The sequence below is a fragment of the Pagrus major genome, chromosome 24 (genome assembly GCF_040436345.1).
Source record: "Pagrus major chromosome 24, Pma_NU_1.0".
Classification (NCBI taxonomy): domain Eukaryota; kingdom Metazoa; phylum Chordata; class Actinopteri; order Spariformes; family Sparidae; genus Pagrus; species Pagrus major.
The window spans coordinates 16418636-16442508 of record NC_133238.1 but is presented as its reverse complement, the minus strand read 5'-3'; the positions used below and the strand labels follow the sequence as shown (position 1 = coordinate 16442508).

General features: G+C 43.0%; 2 protein-coding genes across 2 annotated transcripts in view; both read right to left on the bottom strand.

Annotated features, from left to right (window-relative positions):
- The window catches only part of LOC140991935 (uncharacterized), a 64422-nt gene that overhangs the window by 12226 nt on the left and 28323 nt on the right, over nucleotides 1-23873 (bottom strand). The gene's annotated exons all lie outside the window — the stretch shown is intronic.
- Nucleotides 3721-23186, bottom strand: LOC140992412 (NACHT, LRR and PYD domains-containing protein 3-like). Its single transcript, XM_073462717.1, has 12 exons — nucleotides 23110-23186; nucleotides 20575-20715; nucleotides 19256-19372; nucleotides 18642-18758; nucleotides 14622-14700; nucleotides 14239-14467; nucleotides 12300-14076; nucleotides 12030-12203; nucleotides 11604-11777; nucleotides 8927-9100; nucleotides 4608-4654; nucleotides 3721-4481 (listed from the first exon to the last, which is right to left on the bottom strand). The coding sequence occupies exons 1-12, from the start codon at nucleotides 23184-23186 to the stop codon at nucleotides 3928-3930; spliced, it is 3660 nt and encodes a 1219-aa protein (XP_073318818.1). The 3' UTR covers nucleotides 3721-3927.

The following is a 23873-nucleotide window of genomic DNA, read 5'->3' as shown; positions in this document are numbered from 1 at the left end:
ATCTGACGGGCATGTTTTAGAAAGACTGTGGTGTCGTCAGCGAGCTGACTGATGATCTCCCTTCCCGCAGCAGAGATTCCTTGTATACCACTGTTTACAACATGACATGTGAGAGTTTGTGTACAAAGTAGAAACAGATGAGGTGAAATGGGGCGTCCCTGACGAAGGCCCCGCTTCAGATTAAATCCAGGGGAAGTCCCATGTTTCAGTTTAACAGAGCTATTGCCATTAACATATAACGTTTTAATTGCTTTGCAGAAAAAACATTTTCTGAGGAGAGAAAAATAAATTGGTGTTGTGTTGCATCAAAGGCCTTATAGAAATCTAAGAAGAGGATGAAGCCATCTTCAGATATCAGGTCAGAGTAGTCAACAATATCTCATACTAGTCTAATATTATTAGAGATGTGCCTGTTCCTCATAAAGCCTGACTGTGTCTCATCCATAACTGTGTCAAGAGTTTCTTTAATTCTCCTGGCAAATATTAACGCCATCATTTTATAATCATTATTTAGCAGACAAATGTCTCCAGTTATCAATAAAAAGCACGTCTTTTCTAGGTTTGGGAATCAATGTGAGCAGACCTTGAGTGAGACGAGGAGGAAGGGCATCATCGTCTAAACTCTCCGTAAAAACCTGTAGTAAAAACGGGGCGAACTGATCTGAGAGCGCTTTATAAAACTCTGCAGTTAAACCGTCAGTGCCGGGAGATTTATTGTTTCTGAGCAGAGCGATCGGATCAGTCACCTCTGCCATTGTAAGAGGGCGTCACACTAATCTTTATCTGCCAGATCGACCTTCCTCACGTTATTTACTCAGTTTAGAAACCGAGTGGTAACTTCCTCATTATATGTTGAGCTGTAGAAATTGATTTCTCGTCTTCAGTAACGACCCCATTAATATTTAAATTATGGATGGAATTGGTTTTGGATCGGTACTTTTGGAGACGAGAAAGTCGGCAGAACTTTGCTCCCCCTCCTCCAGCCATCTCTTCCTGGACCTTCAAAGCTCCTCTGCTTGTTGTCGATACAACTCGTCTCATTTGTTCTGGAGGTCTAATCGAAGCAGCTCATCCTCCTCTGAAACTTCATCGGGGGTCTCTGATAAAAAGAAGGAATTTTACTTTCTCGTCTTCTGCTCTTTTAGCTTCGGCAATAAATGTTCCTGTTTACTGACTTAAGAATTTTCCCAACTCAAACTTCAGTAGTTCCCAGTCAGTGTTGTAGGATTTTTCCCTTTCAGCCTTGTTGTAAAAACGAGTAATTAAATGAATAATTTCAGTCTGAACCTTTTCGTGCTTTACCAGGGAATTGTTTCATTTCCAGTAGCAAGATCTACGGATTGTATGAGATGCATTAAATTGGATGCTTATATGAATCGCTCTATGGTCAGTGAGGGCGCGGCAACGATGTGTACTGTACTTTTTTCTTTATCAATGTTATTGGACAGCAGACAGAAATCAATGCGAGACTGGCTGGATCCTGATCTGTTGCTCCAAGTGAAGGATCTTTCATCAGGGGATTTTTCTCTCCGTACATCCACAATGTTACATTTTCCCATAAGTGTTGTAAGGTTTGTGCTGAGGGGGTAGGGAGGCACCTGTCAACAGCATTATCCAGAGCAATATTACAGCCTCCACCAATTAACAGGAGAGAGTTTGGGGATTTGCTGCCCAAATATAATTCTTTCCTCTATTGAATCAAGTAACTTAAGTGGTCGTGACTTTCTCCCGTCATCTTGTCCTCGTCGTGTCATCACGTTTCTGTCACAGACTCAACTTCCTGTTTGTGTTCTGACATGTTCTGTTCTGCTTCTTGTTTGGACCTCAGACGAGGCTTCCTCGTGTTCGTCTCCACTCTTCACTCTTTATTCTGTCATATCGTCGTCCTCACTTTCCTGCTTTTGCTTGATTGTCAGAGCACTTTGTGAACTGTGTTTAAAGCTGCTGTATAAATAAAGTGTGTTACAGTAAAACTCATATATTTGTGTGAAGCCTCAGCTTGAAGTATTTCTCAGTACTTTGAGTTTTCTCTGCTCTTTATTCAGCTTTATTCTGCTGGAGTTGGAGGACGTTGCCGCCCTCTGCTGGTGAAAACACAGCACAGCTGTTGTGTATCCAGTGAGCTCATATCACACTGTTCAGTCTGTATAAATCTCAGTCTGTCACATTTCACTGCACATGTTTCACTGTTTGTCGTCCTGGAGTCAAATGAGGGAAATGTTCAGTGTTGTTCTGAGGCGGCACAATCACTGACATCTTTTAAATCAGCAGGAAGTCTTTTATTAATGCTGCCACCAGGCTGCTTCATTTCAACATGTCTCGTCTGTTTGATTATCCTCCATATTGCTCTTTATTTATTGTATTATTTATACACGTCTGCTGTTATTGGCCTCAACTCTGACATGTTTTAATCCCGTTTCAACCTCGTAAAGCCCTTTTTAACTGTGAAAACTGCTGTATGAATAAAGTTTATTATTATTATTATGACACATACAGAACTCAGCACCAGTGCTTCAGCTAATAATGCAACGAACCGTCTCAAACAAATGGACGTCAGTGATGATTCATATTTACAGATTCAAATCCAACAAACATCCTCAAAATACAGCCGGACTTCAACAGCCACAAAACACTGAGAGAAACACAATGATTGTCATTAAAATGTGTTTTCTTCTCATTTAATAATCACACAGAAATGAACAGATGTTGACAGTTTATGACGTCACTACGGACATAATTACATGTGTGAACCAACATGATCAAACTTTTTGTTTCATCATTAGAAACACATGAAACAAGTCAGAGTGTTTCAGGTGGAGAGTCGAGTACATTTGATCATATTTTACTGTCCATTTACAACTTTGTTCACAATGACTCTTTACAATTAAAGCTACAGACGAGTCAATGTTTCCTGTTTCTGACATTTCACTAATATTTCTGGATTTTATTGGAACAAGAGCCAGAATTCAATTCTAGCTAACAGCGCCTCTGCTCTACACCTAGCTAACAGTGCCTCTGCTCTACACCTAGCTAAAAATGTCTCTACTTATACATAGCTTACAGTGTGTAGCTAGCTAACATTCAGTGTGTAGCTAGCTAACATTAACTGCAGTCTGTAGCTAAGGAGACACACATGAGCAGAGAGTTTCCTCCTCTCCTCCAACAGGTTGGTTTGTCAGCCTCCATAGTTTCGGTGCTGGGGTTGTGTTATTTTAGTTCACTGTGTTAGTTTGGGCCGGAGGTCACCGCTGGTTCAGTTGTTCCTTTTCTTTGTTTTAGGATCAGTCTTCATCGAGGTGGTTCAGGGGGAGACGCGGGGAACGACGGCCCACTGCCTGGTTGGTCCAGCATCTTCCCATCTTTTGTTCCTTTCAGCCCCTTTTTGTTTGTTCCTGGGTTTCTTTTGGGAATAATTTGAATGATGTAATAAAAGCTGTGAGTTAACTATGAACCTTGTGTCTGGTGTCCTTCATATGTTGCATCCTCCAGCCCCTTCTGAGCCTCAGCTCTGACTTTTATGAACGGAGGCCGTAACACTCGCACAGAAACATTATGAAAGCAGCTAATTCAACATCCTGCTGCACGACTGCTGACTCAGACCAGAAGGAGACGCACGTTACGCCTGTTTTAAAGTCTTTACAGCGGCTGCCTGTTAAAGTCCTTCTGTGAGTCACCAGCTTCATGCTGACGACTGTCAAATACAACAAGTGCAGAACAAAGTGAAGTGATGTCTCAGTTTTAATGTGCAGAACAGAATCATTGATGACGAGGAAACCATCAATCTTTACAATCACTTTGAATCATTTTGTACAAAGTTCACTGATGAATTTATTACAAGAAGCTGAAAGATTGATGTGACTGTGATCCTGTACAGACTCAACTGTTCAGCACTGACAATGTTTCTGTGACAGGAGGAGACTCTGCAGACTAAACACCACACAGACACACTGAGGAACCAGAACTGGACCAGAACCCAAATCCAGGATAAAGAGGTTCAGTGAATGTGGTGCTGAAGGTGTGGAGGTGGATCAGTGAGTCAGAGGAGACTCTGTAGAAGGACAGAGTGCCAGCAGGACAGTCCACATACACTGCTACTCTACCAGAGGAGGAGGAGGAGGAGGAGGAGGAGGAGGAGGAGATGTCTGTTTCTCTGTTATTGTGACAGACAGAGTAACCATCATTAAAGCACACCAGACTCCAGGACTGATCATTATATCCAAACACACAGTCTCTGTCTTTAATGTCTCCTCTCCTTCTGATTCTTCTGTAACTCATTGATATATCAACTCTTCCTCTCCACTCGACCTCCCAGTAACAGCGACCAGTCAGACCAGTTCTACACAGCAGCTGACGACACTCAAACCTCTCTGGATGATCAGGATATGACTGATCCTTGTCCACACGTGTCATCTTCCTGTTGTTGTCAGACAGTTTGATGAGTCTGCTGACTGTGTTTGTGTCGACTGTGAGCTCACAGGAATCTGATGGAGAGAAAAAGACACAACACAGCTGCAGTTATTAATGTATCATCAGTGTGGTGATGACATCACAGATGTGACTGAGTGATGTCACAGTGTGAAGCTGAATCAAAGTAAAAACACACTCACACTTCCTCAGACCTGGTGTCAACCATCGGACTCCAGCAGGCTCCACCCTGAAAGGAGGAGGGGGGTCAGAGCAGCACATCCTCTTTCAGCATGCAAACATGGACATGACATGACTCATACACAGAAACACAACATGTCCATCAGGCTGCTTCTCCCTGTTTCCCTGAACCTCTTCACCTCTGCCACTCTCCTCACACACTGAGAGTGAGCCACAGGATGTTGGTGTGTGTGAAAGAGGACGACAACATGTGAGGACACACACAAACCTCTGTTTGGATTTATGACTTCATCTTTATGTTATTGGATGTTGCTGCTGTTTCCTGTGGGCTACCTGACGCTTGCTGTCTGATCCAATGTCAGCTTGTGCTTATGTTTGTATATTACAGGACTTTTGGATTTGGATGTCAGAACTTTTGAGGTCAGATTCCTGTTTGAAGCTTCCAGGGCTTTTCTGAATCTCACCTGCACAGTCTGCTTTTTGTTCTCGCTGTGTTTCTGCTGCTTTGTTTCACTGTGCAAAGAAACAAATACAGTTTATACGTAATAAATCATCAGAAAACGTTGGACGTTGGTTCCCGACCTCTGCCACAAAACCAAGAGACAGAGACTCCCAGACTGTTTCCCTCCAGAAGCTCACAAGTGTCACTGAAGCTGTTTGTGGTAGAAACAGCATCATTTCATGTGTTCATGTTCATGTTACTATAGTTTGGTGCTGGATTGATATCTGATGGATGTTACAGCAGTAATAGTTACTGTGAGGAGAACTTCATGTCATGTTTGATGCCATTAAAAGCACAACAAATGACAGAACATGTCTCTTAGTGTGAAATCTGCTGTGGTAAACATGATGTGTCCAGATGTGACAGAGAAACATCTGACTATGAAGCCAGGAATCTGTCTTTCTGTCTGTCTGTCTGTGGTCCACATGTCTCCAGAACCGTTCATCCAGTCTACTTTATACTTGGCAGGTTTGTTGCTGAGGACTCACAGAAGTGCAGCGTTGACTTTGAATTCAATGTTAGAAGTTTTTAGGGCCGCGACAACTGACCCATTAAATCCATTATAAAAACAGCTGCCGACCAGTTTCACGGTGGATTAGCTGGTTGACGTTGCGATGCAGGCGCTGTGGCACGGAGCGAGCTGTTTCACTTCATAGTCAAAGACGGTCGAGCCGAAGATACGTCAGGAAAACACATCCAGTGCAGCAGTTCTGGTCTCCTGCGGTGGGGAGCAGTAAGCCAGCCAATGGCGCCTCGCGTAGCTCAGGTGATGAAACAGGAAGCTACTCGGAGTCGCGCCGTCTCCTTTCTGAATCGGCTCCGTTAGCATTTGCAATATAGCGGAGGCCACGGAGGCAACGGGAACTACAAACGTTACAGAAGAGAAAAGTGTACGAGCCAAGTCATCAAAAGTGTGGCAGCACTTTATATTAAAGTGTTAAAAGAAAACAGCTGCAAGATGTGCAGAGCTGCTCTCACATGGCCCGGTAGCACCACATCACTGAGCAGCTGAAGAGAAAGCACGTCGGAGCCACTACGGGTGAAGGAGACTCGGCACGGTAACTTAGTGAACCTTTCAAACCCAGAACCTGTCTACACTGATCCGTAGTGTCTGTCCCTTTAGCCACTGACTGTTCAGTGTTTTAATGAGCAGCAGTGTTTGTTTGTCGGACAGGCTGACTGACAAAAGTTTGGACAGGATGAACTTTTGGAGCTGATGAACTTCATCCATTAGTAAACCTGTTGTTCCTGCAAACTGCCAGCAGCTGCTCTGACTGATGCTATCCTCAGCATGCTGCTAACACACATGAGGCCACTATCAATGGTGGAGGATGAAGGAGTGCTATGTGCACTTTAGAAAACAAACTATATTTTACTTTTGCATTCTTCATGTAACAAACATTTTAGAGGTGTGAATCTTCACCGGCCTCACGATTCCATTACGATTCAGCTGTCGACGATTCTCGATGCATCCCAGTGTTAGTCATCCTCGATGATCTATATCACTGCACACGGCTACTTTTCATCATTTAAATCCCCCTTTTATTCTGAAAATCCTTCCAATAATCAGACTACAGCAGGCTACAAAATAAAAGCTGCATCTTTTCAGTAATCAAACAAAACATGTCTCCATCTGCAGCGTCTTTCACGTGTGTCTACAATAATATAGTTTTCACATGGCAGCTTTAAGATGAAACATTTACTGACTCTGCTGCACACACCTCTCTCAGAGTTGGACAGCAGAGTTGACAGCACCTCCTCAGATCTCGGCTGATCAGCTGGGCTGCTGTACCAGTTATTATTTATGGCTGCAGACGTTAGCTTCAGCTGAAAATGGCCGACGTGATTAGTGATTGTTGTGAGGCAGAAGTCTCGTCCAGTTCCTGCTTCACAGCAAGTTCATAAAATCTGACATGTGTCCCGAGATGTCTGTTTAAAAAACACTCTTTTTAATCCCTCTCAGATGATCTCTGCCTCCCTCCAACATCCCTCCTACATCAGTAACGTTAGTCAGAAGTCCTCCCACAGTTCAAAACATGGGAGCAACGTCACAACGTAACTTTATTGTCCAGCTGAGGCCGAACAATCAACAATCAACATGAGCTGCAGACTCTGGATTCTGCTCTGTCTCTGCATCGTGATGCATCTTATAATGGAGACATTTCCACACCTCTAATACATTTATGTTGCTTTTACACTTTGAAGTTGTTTGAAAGTGAACTGAACGAGACTAAAGAGGAAAATGTGACAGCAGTGTTTTATTTTTTAATAAAAATATAAATGAATCAGCTTTTGTCTTTTCATGTGATTAATGGGTTATGAAAATAGTTGTTAGCTGCAGCCCTATAATTAGTGCCAACAAACACTACTCTGTGTTGTGTTGGTAGGAGTGAGTCTCTCCGGTATGTGACAGAGCTACGAGCACGTTGCTGCAGTCACAGTAAAGTGCACGCTGTTATTACTGTAGTCGGCCATAAAGTGTGTGGATGGACTCAGTTAGTAACTGAAACCATGTGTGTTGTTTGCTGCCACACGAGAGAAATTAAAAGTCCATTCATGCAACGTTGTCACGCCATCTTCCTGCATTTAACACTTTCTATAAATCCTTCACAATAAATGTCCTACATTATGTAGTTAAACTTTTATTTTGAAGCAACAAAATCAGGAAACATTGGATTTCCACCAGCAGAACACGACTCCAGAACAGCTGAAGTGAAGCTGAGTCAGCAGCTACGAGCCAGGCTGAAGTACATTACAACAGCATTAAACCAGAGGTCCACCAGCTACTGTAGAGAGCTGCAGCTCTGCACAGGTCACATATCATGTTAATCAACGGAGCAGATGATTGATCGCTGAATGTTTTGTTTTCTTTTGTCATTTGATTTTGCTGACGGTGCAAAACACTGAAGCTTTCCTGCCCCTGCAGGCTGTTATAATGAGAAATACCCAAAACAGCCCAAACTCAACTGGAGCAGCAGTTTCCTCATGACAGGAGCCAAGACGGCACCACTGACCCATCTTAAATTAACCTATGCACTGCTGCTGTTATGGTGATGTGACGGGAATGTTCCACCTTGTGTCATCTAACGTTGTTATTGGACTGTTTTATATCTTCTGTTCACTTTAAACTGATGCCACAGACAGTTGTTACAGTCTGTAAATGGTTTCACACTGAGGCACAGATACACTTGTCAGTGATGATCTTGAATGCAGTTACTCCAGTGTTGATAAAGATCCATGTCAGAACCATTTTAAGTTCAAAGTCAAGCACTTTGGCAGAAACACTGATTCTCCAGTTCAGGGAAAGACTTTCTATGACATTCAGTGATTAAATTCATTTATGTGTCACAGAAATTTTTTGAATTTGAGGTTCAGTATTTTCTGATCAGACATCTGACACAGAGGGTCTATTGTTATTATTAATGTCATAACACAGCAGTGACGTGGTGGAAATTAATCTCTGCAATCAGTGTGGAGTGTGAAGTAGTTTGGATGACGGTTCATCAAGCAGCAAAACCAGAGGCCAACAAATCAAACAGGCACATTTTGAACAGGCACTAAACTAGTCTGAAAAAAGAGGTGTAACTTTAGTGTTTGTGCCAAGACTCTCCTGGTCGCTGATCTTCATCTCTTCTTCTCATCTTCCTCTCTTCACTTGTAACTCTTGGCTTCGTGCCATGCTGCCTTTTCTCCTGAACTGAACTGAACAACTGGAGGTGGAGTAAACGAAGCAGACCTCCCGACACTGAACCATGTACAGTCGAGATACAGACTCTCACACTGACTGTCTGTCTGTGGCTGCAGCAGGACTCTTCATACCTGAGAGTGTCCAGTCTCCAGCCTGGATCCTCCAGTCGAGCAGACAGCAGCTTCACTCCTGAGTCTCCTGGATGATTGTAGCTCAGGTCCAGCTCTTTCAGATGGGAGCGGTTGGAGTCCAGAGCTGAGGCCAGAGAAGTACAGCCTTCCTCTGTGATCAGACAGCCTGACAGCCTGCAGACACACAAAACAACACACATCACAGATCAGCTGAGGGTCCTGATGATTCAGTGCACATCTGTGTTTAAGGGTTTAACGTTTATTATATTCATCATCTTAGTTTTCACTAATGACTAGTTTACTAATCAGCAATGAACACAGAGTATAACTGAAGATGATGGAAATGCCATTAGTTTTGCAAATATTTGGTCATGAACCAACATATTGTACAGATTAAAATGATGACCTGATGATGGAGGATCACCAAAGTAATTACAGTTCATCCTGAGGGGAGCATGAATGTCTGAACCAAACCTCATAACAATCCATCCAATGGTTGTTGAGATATGTAAGTCGGGACTAAAGTGCAGAATAGACTGACAGACCCACATTTTATGTGTATATATATAAATAGATTAGTGGTGTCACTGGTTTTGTATCGTTACTTTGATGAGTATGAAGGATATGTTAACCCTCTAGGCGCCAAAGTCGCATTATTGCGACAGGCAACATTGCTCATTAAAACAGCCCATATCTTTAAATCTACTGCCTTGTGCTGTTAATGCTTGCTACCACTCGATAGCCAATAGATTCAGCTTCAATCCTGACGTCATTTGGGGGTGTGTTTATATGCAAAATACCTGAGAAAAAGAAGTTTGAAACCCGACACCCGCTGTCGGAGCGGCAGCGGCTAAACTGCAGAGTGGGAGAGGAGAGAGCCGCGGAGCGGTGGCGGAAGTGTGCTGGACAGATCGAGAGACAGATAGCGATTTTTGTAATAAAAAACAAAATGCCCAAAAGACTTTACAGTGCGGATGAGGTGCTTGCACAGATCGTTGCTGATCGCGATTCAGAAGGGGACGATTTGCCCTCTGATGACGATCGCTCGTCAGAGACGAGTGACTGACGATGCTGCAGCTGCGCACACTGTCACACAAGCAACACACGCTGATCACTGCAGGAGCTTTCTTTTCTTTTTACAAGTTAGATTAGGAAATTTACTCCTATCAGATTCCTGTTCATTTACTCTGAGGATGAGAGGATGAAAAAAATCTATGAAAAAATGAAATGAAAAAAAATCTACTGTGTAAATATATTCAGAATTCCGTTTTGCTGAATTTTACCTGGTGACATACAAATTATATTAGTAAATTTACTCCAATCAAACTCCTGTTCCTTTATTTTGAGGATGAGATGACAATATAGATATTTTTTTTCTGTGTAAATATGTTCAAAAATCAGTTTTACTGAAAGTTACTTTCAGTCACCTGGTGACGTCACAATATGCAAATTAGATGATTACATTTACTCCCATCACAAACTTTAGGTCATTATGAATATTTTTCTCATTTACACTATGGATTTATCTCTCACCACTTCCAAGCTACAGCCTTTTGAAATCTTACAATCCAAACGGAATATTTTCCTAAATAAACTCTGGCGCCTAGAGGGTTAAGTTGTCAGACTGTGAACACTATCAGAACATCACACTCCTGTCCACACAGGTCGTCTCGCCTGTGTTTTGGTTGTGTTACTACCTCTGTTGGAGGATCAGAGGTGGAATGAAACTGTCCCCCCATTCCACCTTTGTAACTTTCACACCTACAGGAAGCTAAAGCACGCTCACCTCCCTCACCACCTGCTGACCAACTTCTATCGGTCAGCGATAGAAAGCCTCCTGACCTACTGCTGCACGGTGTTGTTCTCCAGCTGCACAACACAGGACAGGAAGGACCTGCAGTGGGTGGTGAGGGCAGCGGAGCGTGTCATCAGGACGACACTACCCCCTCTCAGAGACATTTACACTGGCAGACTCCAAAAGAAGGCCAGCTGTATTGATAAAGACCCCACTCACCCCGGACATTACCTGTTCTCCCCCCTGCCCTCTGGGAAGAGATATAGATCCATCAGATCTACAACAAACAGACTGAAGAACAGTTTCTTCCCACAGGCAGTGAAATGCACAACCCCCCCTTCACCCCTCACTCTCTAAAGACTTCACACCAGTGCAATAACCCTCCACTACCACCCCCACACACATACTCACTCATGTATATATTACCTACATACTTGAATCTTGTGTCTATTTATCTTGTTGTATATATTTTACTATTTTTATCTATTTTGTTATACTTGTTTATATTTATTTGTCAAACTAAGAGCTGCTATCTATGTTTCGTTGTTTTTGAAACAATGACAATAAACATCTATTCTATTCTGCAGCGAGGTGGAATATCAGCACAAGATTCCCGCCTTGAAAAGGCAGTGTGAATGGGGCTTCAGTCTCTCTCTCTCAACCCAACCAGTTGAGACAGATGGCGGCCCACCATTAAGTCCGGTTCTGCTCGAGATTTCTGCCTGTTAAAATGCATTTTTCTTCGTGCCACTATGTCAAGTGATTGTTCATAGGAGAAATGTTGGGTCTCTTAAATGAAATGAATAATATTAAGAGTATGATCAAGACCGGCTCCAATTGTAAAGTTACATGAAATAATGAAATAAAGTATTGAATCCTGACCTGAGAGTTTCAAGGACACAGTGTGAACTCTTCAGTCCAACAGACAGCTGCTTCACTCCTGAATCCTGCAGGTGGTTGTTACTCAGGTCCAGCTCTCTCAGACTAGAGGACTGGGAGCTGAGAACTGAGGACAGAGCTTCACAGCTTCTCTCTGAGAGGTGACAGACACTGAACCTGGAGTGTGAACAGTACAAAAGACATTTACAGTATTTATAATATCATTGTAGCACATGTGAACTTGCATTCTGTTTTACTCTAATATGTTGGAGATATGAAAAATCAATAACACTAAATCTGGACTAAACAGACATGAAACAATAATAAGCGGCATTGTTTCAAAACATGACAGTTTTGACATGAGAGAGAGAATTGAATTCAAAAGTTAAAGAAATAATAAATAATTTAAGACAAATTGAACTATCTGACCTGAGAGTTTCAAGTCTACAGTGTGGACTCTCCAGTCCAACAGACAGCTGCTTCACTCCTGAATCCTGCAGGTCGTTGTTACTCAGGTCCAGCTCTCTCAGACTAGAGGACTGGGAGCTGAGAACTGAGGACAGAGCTTCACAGCTTCTCTCTGAGAGATTACAGTAGCTCAGTCTGGATAAAGCATAATGAGCAGAACAAGAACATTATTTCTATTTGGGTTAATAACAGCACATTTACTGCATCCTGAAGAAACTTCTCCACACTTACAGAACTTTCTTGGAGGCTTTGACCACTGGCAGCAGCCTCAGAAGAGCCTCCTCTGAAGCAGAGTATTTCTTTAGGTCAAACACGTCCAGATCTTCTTGTGATGACAGTAAGATGAAGACCAGAGCTGACCACTGAGCAGGAGACAGTTTATCTGTGGAGAGACTTCCTGACGTCAGGTACTGTTGGATCTGCTCCACTAGAGAACGATCGTTCAGTTCATTCAGACAGTGGAACAGATTGATGCTTCTCTCTGGAGACAGATTCTCACTGATCTTCTTCTTCATGTACTCAATTATCAAGTGATTGGTTTTTGAGCTCCTACCCGTCTCTGTCAGCAGACCTCGCAGAAGAGTCTGATTGGTCTGCAGTGAAAGACCCAGGAGGAAGCGGAGGAACAAGTCCAGGTGTCCATTGGGACTCTTTAAGGCCTGGTCCACAGCACTCTGGAGGTACTGTGTCACTGCTGATGCATGGTAGACTGACTGTTCTTCTGACATGAGATTGACACCATAGTTGATGAACGTCAGATGGACATGAAGAGCAGCCAGAAACTCCTGAACACTCAGATGGACGAAGCAGAACACCTTGTCCTGGTACAGTCCTCTCTCCTCTTTAAAGATCTGTGTGAACACTCCTGAGTACACTGAGGCTGCTCTGATATCGATGCCACACTCTGTCAGGTCTGATTCATAGAAGATCAGGTTTCCTTTCTGCAGCTGATCAAAAGCCAGTTTTCCCAAAGACTCAATCATCTCCCTGCTCTCTGGAGTCCAGTGTGAATCCGTCTCAGCTCCTCCATCATACTTGACGTTCTTCAGTTTGGACTGAACCACCAGGAAGTAGATGTACATCTCAGTCAGGGTCTTGGGCAGCTCCCCTGCCTCTCTGGTCTTCAACACATCCTCCAGAACTGTAGCAGTGATCCAGCAGAAGACTGGGATGTGGCACATGATGTGGAGGTTTCGTGATGTCTTGATGTGGGAGATGATTCTGCTGGCCTGCTTCTCATCTCTGAATCTCTTCCTGAAGTACTCCTCCTTCTGTGGGTCAGTGAACCCTCTGACCTCTGTCACCATGTCAACACACCCAGGAGGGATCTGATTGGCTGCTGCAGGTCGTGTGGTTATCCAGAGGCGAGCAGAGGGAAGCAGATTTCCCCTGATGAGGTTTGTCAGCAGCACATCCACTGAGGTGGATTTTGTGGCATCAGTCAGGATTTTAGTGTTGTGGAAGTCCAGAGGAAGTCGACACTCATCCAGACCGTCAAAGATGAACACAACCTGGAACTCTTCAAAGCTGCAGATTTCTTTGGTTTCAGTGAAGAAGTGATGAACAAGCTCCACCAAGCTGAACTTTTTCTCTTTCAGCACATTCAGCTCTCTGAAAGTGAATGGAAACATGAACTGTATGTCCTGGTTGGCTTTGTCTTCAGCCCAGTCCAGAGTGAACTTCTGTGTTAAGACTGTTTTCCCGATGCCAGCGACTCCCTGTGTCATCACTGTTCTGATTGGTTCATCTCTTCCAGGTGAGGCTTTAAAGATGTCTTCTTGTCTGACTGTTGTTTCTGGTCTGTCTGGTTTCCTGGATGCTGCTTCAATCTGTCTGACCTCATGTTCATCATTGACCTCTGCAGTCCCTCCCTCTGTGATGTAGAGCTCTGTGTAGATCTGATTCAGAAGGGTTGGGTTTCCTGCTTTAGCGATCCCCTCAAACACACACTGGAACTTCTTCTGAAGGTGAGATTTAAGTTCACGCTGACAAACTCCAGAATGACTTTCTAAATAAACACACAACAAACAAGATCATTAAGTTATTTATAAAGACAATAAGACAATTTCCTTCCCCTAAAGATTGCATATATAAACACATTTTCCATCATCAGACTTCAGTAAACGTCTCATTGATCCATCATGTTAAATCTTTAGAGAAATCCTCTTACTGCTCTGCAGACAGTCAGCCAGCTCCTCCTGCTTCATTCTCCTCAGGAAGTGAAGTGTGATCTTCAGAAATGCCTCTCTGCTGCTCCTCCTCTGCTCTTCATCCTCACCATCCAACGCCTCCTCATCATCCTCCTGATTCTCAAGGCATTCTGGGTAATCTGAACTCAGAACCTTCTGGACCTTCTTCAGCTCGTTCTTCACAAAAGTCACAATGTTCTCCTCCAGCAGCTGGAACAGAATATTATGTGAATGAGAACATTTAACATCATGGAGCCAAACATCAGATCCATGTTGGACAGATTCACCACTGGTCTGTAAAGTGCAGCATGGAGATTATTGTGAACAGACTGGATGTAAAAGTAGTTGTTGTTCATGTACAGACCATAAATATGGAGTCCAGGTGTGTTTGATGCTGCTGGGCAGACGGACCTCTGGGAACCTCTGAGCTCTCCTGGTCGACTCTGTGGAGGAATCATGAAGAATCAGCCACATTATGTCTGTCCACTCAGAGACAAACACAAGCTGAAGGTCCTTTGAGTTAAAGTGTGACAACATTGAAACATGGTTTCCCCTGACATTAAAGCACCACATTGTATTGTCAAGAGGTTCTGGAGAAAGTTAGTTGAATGACTCTCAGACCAGACCATCGATTATGCTTTGGGTTGATAGCTTTGATTGACCTATATTTAAACTCGAAAGAACCACTGAGGTTGCCCTCATTTACAATGATCTCAAGTTTCAAACAAGTTTAAAAAACAAAAGAAAGACAAAAAAGGAGAACACCACACAAATGAAAATCAGTTAAAACAGTCAAAACGAGAAGCACGGCCAGATGTCAGCCAAGAGCAAAGAAAATAAACCAGAACTGCTCCGAGTCTGGGCCAAAAACAGCCCACCAGAATAGAATGAGTTGTGGCCCAGATTTGGGCCAGTTCTGGTTCATTTTGTTTGCTCTTGGCTGACATCTGGCTATGCTGGCCAGGAGCTGACTGCCCAAGTGCCATCATTCCACGTGGTGTTTGGGCCAGATGAATGCATCCATTGTTGGCCAGATCTGGGCAAGGTTCTTTGCTGGAAAACCATGGCTTGTTCCCTCTGGGTTGGGATTGAGATCCTGCCACAAGTAAAGTCTCAAGGTCTTGTTGACTGCCGTTATATACATTTAGGGCATTTAGCAGACGCTTTTGTCCAAAGTGACTTACAGTAATTCAGAGATTCATACACTGATAGTGGTGGCTGCCATGCAAGGTGCCGATCAGCACATCAGGAGAAGTTTGGGTTTCAGTATCTTGCCCAAGGACACTTCGACATGCAGACCAGGGGAATCGAACCAGCGACCTTACGATAACAAGACGCTGGCTCTTGTTGCAGCATTTACTCCACTAGTTGCAGTTGTGTGTCAGCAGACAGCCTCCTTGTATTGATGATTCCTGTGTTCTTTGAATGTAATTCCAGTGGTAGTAGTACAGCTATGTTGCAGTGACGTCCAGGGGCACTGGTTCTGGAGGCCTTGCAGTGAAAGCGCTCCTGTTTTTCTCCAGCTGCTGTGTTTCTATTGGCAGTCATGCATTTACAGTCATGCAAATTGCTTCTGTGACTCTTGAGCTAAACTGTAAGCTACCTCTTGTGACATCAGTTAGCCAGAGGTGATAAGTAGGGATGCCCAGGTCACGTTTTTTGCTGCCGATACCGATTACCGATCGTCTTTGAGCCATATCGGCCGATATATGGCCGATACCAATCGTTTGTATGTTTTATTATAGTAGCTGGTATAGCAGTATTATAGGTCCATTGGTTTGACTGCTTTGTAGTGTATTGGGTTCTCCACCAGGTGGCAGGTAACCTAAGCCATAAATGCTGTGTGACTGACTACAATATGAAAAACCACTTAGTCAATCTGGTTGGTTTCTTATTCTGTCAACAACATGCTCTTACTTCAGTGCAAAGAACTCCCAAGGAGCAATGCAACAGTAGTTTACAGTAAGTCTATAAGGACAACTGATAATTACATAGCCTACAGAACATTATGTGACTTAAATAACATAAATAACCTTCTCCGCAGTAGGGCCAAGCTGGGCCCGCCCTGCCTCCAAGCGGGCCGCGGCGACAAGTCACGACTGTGACCGACCCATAACGAGCACCGTCTCCCCCTCAAATCAATACTCAACTCATGTCTGTGCATAGAACATGAGAGAAAGACATTTTTAAAGTCAGTGTGTTCAGCTCTCAGTACTTTTGTAGCTTCTGGCTGAATCTCTTTAGTTTCTTTCGTCCTGTTTGTACTCTCAGACATCTGCTGTTTTACTTTGTCGTCACGTTTGCTGTCAGATGTTTCAGGAGTCATGTTTAGTTACTGCTGGTGAAAACACAACTTTCCTGTAATGCTGCAGAAGAAGTAACAGTAAATGAAATGTGTTTCTAACTGAACCTTAGTGGAGCCACTTGCCTGTGGCGTGCCTGAGCAACCACATGTGCAGCTCCTGGACACTATGCACATGCAGCAGAATGTTTCACCACAGGCCTGTAGGGCTTTCTGCCTGAAATGATAGGCCGCTCTCTCTCTCTCGCCCAGAGACACACCGGCAGCAAAGAGCGGCTCCAAAAGGAGAAGGACAACCCAAGAAGAGCAGCAGCCAGCAGGGGGGGAGGGACTGCAACAGCCAAAGAGTGCAGTGTGTTTACTGGGGAAAGTACAGGTCACAATCCCCAGTATTAGCACCACTGCTAAGTACTGGAGAACAAGCTGGAATTCTACCAAGTGGACCAATCAAAGTCATTCTGGTCCGTGTCTCTGTGACATGTAGTTACATTTCTGGGGAGGTGTTTGGTGAAACCAAATGTTAAAAAATCCACAGTAGAACTCACGGCTAGGTTTAATAGTGAAAGTAAGACACACTGAATCTCTTTAGTGTGTGAAGAGGACTAACCAGCTGTGTAGCTTTAAGAAAACCACTTATCAGTGAGGCTAATCCAAAAAAAAGGCTTTAATTTGCTAGGGAGCATAAAGACTGGACTCTGGAGCAATGGAAAAGGTCATATGGTCTGATGAGTCCAGATTTACCCTGTTCCAGAGTGATGGGTGCATCAGGGTAAGAAGAGAGGCAGTCAGGTTTAAGTTCAGCATCGTTATGTGCCCAAAACATGAGGTCAGCCGACTACCTGAATATACTGAAGGACCAGGTTTCTCCATCAATGGATTTTTTCTTCCCTGACGGCACGGACATATTCCAAGATGACAATGCCACAATTCATCAGGCAAAAACTGTGAAAGAGTGATTCAGGGAGCATGAGACATCATTTTCACACGTGGATTGGCCACCACAGAGTCCAGACCTGAACCCCATTGAGCTACTTTGGGATGTGCTGGAGAAGACTTTACGCTCCGGCCCAACTCTCACATCATCAATACAAGACCTTGGCCACAAATTAATGCTTCTCTGAACAGAAACAAATGTTGTGACATTGCATAAGCTCATCAAAATGATGCACGGCAAATACATGCCGCGATGAAAACTAAAGGCGGTCCAACAAAATAGAGTGTGCGACTTTGTTTTTGGCCAGCCAGTGTATAAATCAGGCTTTAGAGCAGTGGGCTTGTGACTGGAGGGTCGTTGGTTCAAGTCCCCGGACTGGCACAATAAATGTGGGTGGGGTTTCTTAAAGGGTTAGGGTTAAAGGGCTAAAGGGTTAGGGTTAGCAAAAATATCCTTAAGTTATTTATATATTCTCTTAGATCAGTACCAAGAGTACATTTTAGAGTAAAAAGACATTTTGGAAGATCCCCTCTTGATTTGTGTAAGTCAGATTGCTGAAGCTTTATATTATCCTCAGATGAACTTTACAGTGTATTTTTTAGACAGAACCAGGACTGTGGACATAGTCCTCCATCATGCGAAGCACAAATATCATTGCTAGTTTCAGACCGATGCAATTGTCACGCCACCTTGTGTACATAACAAAAGTACTTGCACCACTCTGTGCACTAATGGTTGGTCTTAATGAGGTGTGGTCATGTGCATTGTTAGTGCATTGCTATCTCGAGGCAGCAGAAAGCCAGTGCACCATTGTCCAAAAAGAAACCTGGTCTACAGTCAAAGATGCAGCATCTGTCCTGCTATTTACTGGCCACACTATTCAGATGGTACAATGCCCTACATAGGCAGGTTTCACACTCTGCTTAGAGAGGCTGCTTTCAGTCACTTTAAACATTTCCATATGCGCAATATGTCACTGCAGAAAAAAAAAGCTGCAGTTGACAGGACAGAGGAAACTTTCCAAAGGGAACAGATTTAAACCTTAAATTCTGAAATCAATATTTTTCAGACAGCAACGATGGAGTTGCGGATCTATCAGAAGGACAGCTGCCAAAGACCAAACTATTTTAATACGAACAACAACTCACCTTCTGTCAGCCAAACATTGTCGTTTAAAATTAATATCAAAATCCTTTGACCGGTCACTCTTGAAGGACACACAGCTGGTCTCAGGTCCAGGTCCAGGTCCAGTACAGGCTGGTCTCCTGTTGGACAGAGAAGAAGACCACCAGAGATGTTAATTCACTTTTTATTCTTCAGACACAGAAGCTGCTGCTGTTGTAGTACAAAATAACTCAAATAGGACATTTCAGACTTTAAAGACTTTCAGACTGCTCAAGCTTCATATTATCATCCACTGGACTTAACAGTGTACTTTCACACAGAGCGAGGACTGTGGACGTTGTCCTCCATCACTTCCATTGAATCCACATAAGAAGAGATGTTTCAGGGCCAGTGGGCACAGGAGGGACCAGTGATTGTTTGTGTACATATGGTCGTGTCAGTGTTGTTTGGGGACAGACTAGAAAAAATCTGAACCTGTCCTTTAATACTAATCCTGCTCTAACCATCAGTCTGAGAACATTAACATTATCAGATTGGATTTAATGCCAACCAACATCTGCAGTGAACAACATGAGGAGGAAACATGAACATTTTAGATCAGACTGTCCAAAATGTTTTGATGCTCACAACAACTTACCTTTTGTCAGCTAAACGCTGTCGTTTAAAATTTATATCAAAATGCTTTGACCGGTCACTGTTGAAGGAAACACAGCTGGGCTCAGGTTCAGCTTCAGGCTCAGCAGAGGCTGGTCTCCTGTTGACAGAGAAGACGACCACAAGGGACAGAAATTAATGTTTTATTCTTCAGACACAGAAGCTGCTGGAGAAACTAGCAGCTATCAACAAGAAAAGGATCAACACACCAGAGTTCAGTAAACATGAAGCTGAATGATTTCAGTCCGTGGATCCTCACTTTTCATCAAATAGACCAAACCAGGATAAAATGAGCTGTTTCTGAGCAGATTTTTCTGTTAATGACAGATAAACTGTCAGCTGCATCAGCACCAACACAGTCCACCTGTATTCTCATGTTTGCATGACTCAGCACAAATAACCTGACTTTTATTTATTAGGGATTTAATAATATTTGGAAAGTCTAGAAGAGCCACATGAGTAAATAATTTTTTCTCCCTTCATGTTAGCCTGGTGTTTAACTGGAAGTTAGCCGGCTCGGTTGGTGATCCAGGTGTTTTCACAGCCGGGACGTTGAGCTTTTTTGGCTTCAGAACACCACTGAGCAGCTTTCATAGGAATGAACGTGGCGCCACCTCCAACACTGTGTCCAGTAATAAAACGTCCTTCATAGACCGCGTCACAGATTCCTTCTTTATTTAGGCGTCTGGCTTCACGTGGTGGAATTTATTGTGTTCACCCGGGTCTTACGTTTAGCTCAAAGCTGAGCAGAGCCAAGGTGATAAAAACCGGGTCTACTGCAGAGTCAATTGACCCGGGTGTAAATGCAAAGTGTGCACATTCTCATTGCACAAAAGCTGATCTTAGCAGGTTTAAGTGGGTTTTTGACCAGTGGAGAAGGGGTATTATCTGGAACCATATAGTTCAGACAAATATCCAAATATTTACTTGGTTGGGTGTTTATTTCGTTTTATTTCGTTCCCTGGTTTAGCTGCCTGAACCCGATGTGCTCGCTCAATCCTGCTCAGTGTCCTCTGAAATCTCTCAGTAGTTTCTCCAGAAAAGTACAAATATGTTCCTGCTCCTCCTTCTCGGTATACCGTACATCCGGAGGTTATCCCGGCGAGCTTGCCCTTCTTGGTCGACTACATTGTACATATGTGCATATGAATATACTGTATGTTGAGTGGTCCTTATTCATCATCAATGTTCTTTAGTGGTTCAATAAATATCTTGAATTAACAAATTTCTCTGAATAAATAACAGTTAAAACATGAATCAGTCATTTTTTCATGGTATTAACAGCCTGCAGGAACAGCTCACCTCTTTACAGCAGGAGGTTGTTGTCCTTTAAATTCAATGAAACGACCTATTGACTGGTCACTCTTGAAGGACACACAGCTGGGCTCAGGTCCATGTTCAGGTCCATGTCCAGGTCCAGCTGATGCTGCTCTCCCATAGATCCTGTTGGACAGAGAGGGAAACGACCAATGAAGGAAATTGACTTTCTAGTCTTCAGACACAGAAGCTTGTGTCCATAAAATAGTGGAAAACATGAGGAATAAACCTCAGAGAATATTGGACCAAACTAATTCAATAAAGTGAAATGAAGAGTTGAAGACTGGTTCTGTTGGGCCGCTTTCTAAAGTGACAATATAAATTTAAGTGAAGAAGAACGAAGCTGAAAATAAACATCAGGTTTCAAAAAACATCTTTCTCCACAGTTAAAGCACGAATCAGTCACATATTAATGTCATTAACAGCTCACCTCTTTACAGCAGGAGGTCGTTGTCCTTTAAACTCAATGAAACGACCTATTGACTGGTCACTCTTGAAGGACACACAGCTCGGCTCAGGTCCATGTCCAGGTCCAGATCCAGGTCCAGGTCCAGGCTCAGGTCCGGGTCCAGGTCCAGGCTCAGGTCCAGTGGTTTTAGAGGGAGGGCCTCCCTCCTCTCTGTCCTCACACTGATTCATGCTGCTCAGCTCACACACACTTTCATCTGGAGAGGAAACACAAATCATTCATCTGCACATCAACTGAAATCAGCCTTTCCATCATGTCTCCTGTCAGAACATCAGCTGCTCCTCCACTGATTGGCTGCTTCATATCAGCGTCACATGAACGCTGCACTTCTACTGTCAGTCCACTAGATGGTGTCATGGAGCCATCAGACTGGAAGTGAGTCGTCTGCTCTGAACACCAGTTTAACCAGCGAGACACGACTGGACTCACTGTTCTAGAAACACCAGCAACAGTGGAGGAAAGTACATTTACTCGAGTACTACACGTAACTACAATCCTGAGGTACTTCAGTCACGTGTTTCCACTTCATGCTACTTTATAACTTTACTTGACACGTATCTTTAGTTTATTTACACATTCGGATGATCAAGACTAAATATCATTAATACATTCTGATGTATTCTTGTAGATGATATATAAAGTCATTAATGTTGCTGTTTTTATTCCATGTGAACCATCTGTGTTAATACAACAACATCCTGCAGTTCATTTCTGCACCACCAGATGGCGCCACATGACTTCTAAAGACAAGTAGAGGAAGATCTGAGCCACATGCTGCTCAACAAGGAGCAGTGAAGTTCATGTGCACACAAGGATTATTTTCATTTCCTTCACACTGTTTTAGAAGAAAGTGTTCAGATGTTGCATTACTCCATCATTTATTTAGTGATTGATTGACTTTTCACTGGCTGTAATATCACATCCACTGCTTTTATTTCACAGGCTTGTGTTGTGTTATCTTCAAGGTTTTCTATCTGTGTGTGAAACCTATTGAGCTTCTTTTTCATCCACTTCTGGGAATCTTCAAGTCACAGCTTGTGACGGGTTGATTGACTGCAGACTAGATGACGTCATCTCGTTCTCTGCGTCGGGACTAAATATTCATTTTAGCTCCTCGGCTCAATACAAACATTATTTCACGTCCAGGTCCGTAAAATCTGAACAAATGTGGTCACACATCTCTCTGTCAGGATGCTCTTTCATATTCACAACTAATGTAGAGAAGTTCAAAGTTCAATATCTCAGAGGGCTGATTTAGATTTAGCTCAGTGCAAGTGTGAAGTAGCAGAAACACTCAAGTAGAGTACAAGTACTTCAAGGTCGTACTTCAGCACAGTACTGGGATAATTGTACTAAGTTACTTTCAAAGAGAGTCAGATCCTTCCAAAATAAGATGGCTTGTCCATATAAAGCTTCCAGAAAACACTAAAAACTAATTCAAGGGAAATGTGTTTGATCATTGATCACATTTAAGGTCAAAGTGACATAAAGAAGAGACTGTTGGTGGAGTGTCTCCACACCAGGAAGTCAGTCACTTCTCACTTTAGTTGTTTTCGACTCAAAGACTCAAAAACAACACTGTTGTTTCTTGGATTTTCATGAAAAAACAAATCAAGTAAAAACTTGTATTAATTTGATGGACTTTGTAAAATCCTACAGCTGTACTGCAAATACTTTGTTAGTTGTGAGTTTTTGGGATAAATGTCATCATTTTAGTGATTGTGTTGTCTGTAATGAGTCCACACTTATTGTGAAAAAAGTTATGTCAATTATTTTAAAATATATAATGTAAAACAAGTGACTGTTTAAGTATTCACCCCCTTGTGACTGACCTAATTCAACAGAAGTCCAGTTGGTGCTAGTAGTGTCACACTTAGTGAACTTGAGATCACCTGAGTGCAGTGAATGTGTCTCAGTGACTGTAGTATAACGACACCTGTGTCTGAAGGTCCAGTCACTGTTAATCAGTATTCATGGCTACAATCATGGGCGAGGCTAGCCCCTTTTTAAGTAAGTTGCTCCAAAGCTGTCTCACACTTCTTTCCTTTTACCTAGAGTTGTTCCGATTCCGATACCATATCGTACTGGAGTCCAGGCACTGTTTACCAGTTAGCTCCGTTAGCGCCATTAGCGCGGCTACAGTCGAACTGGAGCGGTCCGTTTATTAAACAAACACAGCAGCACAACAAATAAACTGCGTACCTGTGTAGTGCGTACGTGTGTCTCTGTTGTTAAAGTTTATCATTACTTTGAGACTCATTTTAACAATCGGGAGTCACGTAAACATGACGTCACACGCGCCTTTTCTGGTCAGTCGTCATGGAAACATGAAGCCCTGCCAGAGGTGCGGCGTTTGCACCAGAGTGAAAACAAACGTGTGTACGAGCTGAAAAACGAAACGACATATCACTGTATACCACCAGTATGTGTCTTTTAAAATGAATTGTTATTTATTCCTAGATTTATATCTGTTATTTGTTGTGTCTGACTATCAAACTAGACAATAAAAGAGTTAATAAATAATAAAAATAAAAGTTAAATGTTTTTCTTTTGCTGTATTCATTCATGTTTTACAGAGGATTTAACCTGAACCAGGCTTTGCAACAATAATAATCACATCACATTCACGCAGGCGTAGTAGTATATACTACACACACACACACAGCAGGTCTATATATTATAATAACACACAGGTATGAGATGTGTGAAAGATAACTCCTAGCTTTGTGTGTGTGTGTGTGTGTGTGGCCTGCCAGTGACCAATGGAAAAGAAAAAAAACAGATTCAGGTGAGAGACTAGGGACAGTCCATAATG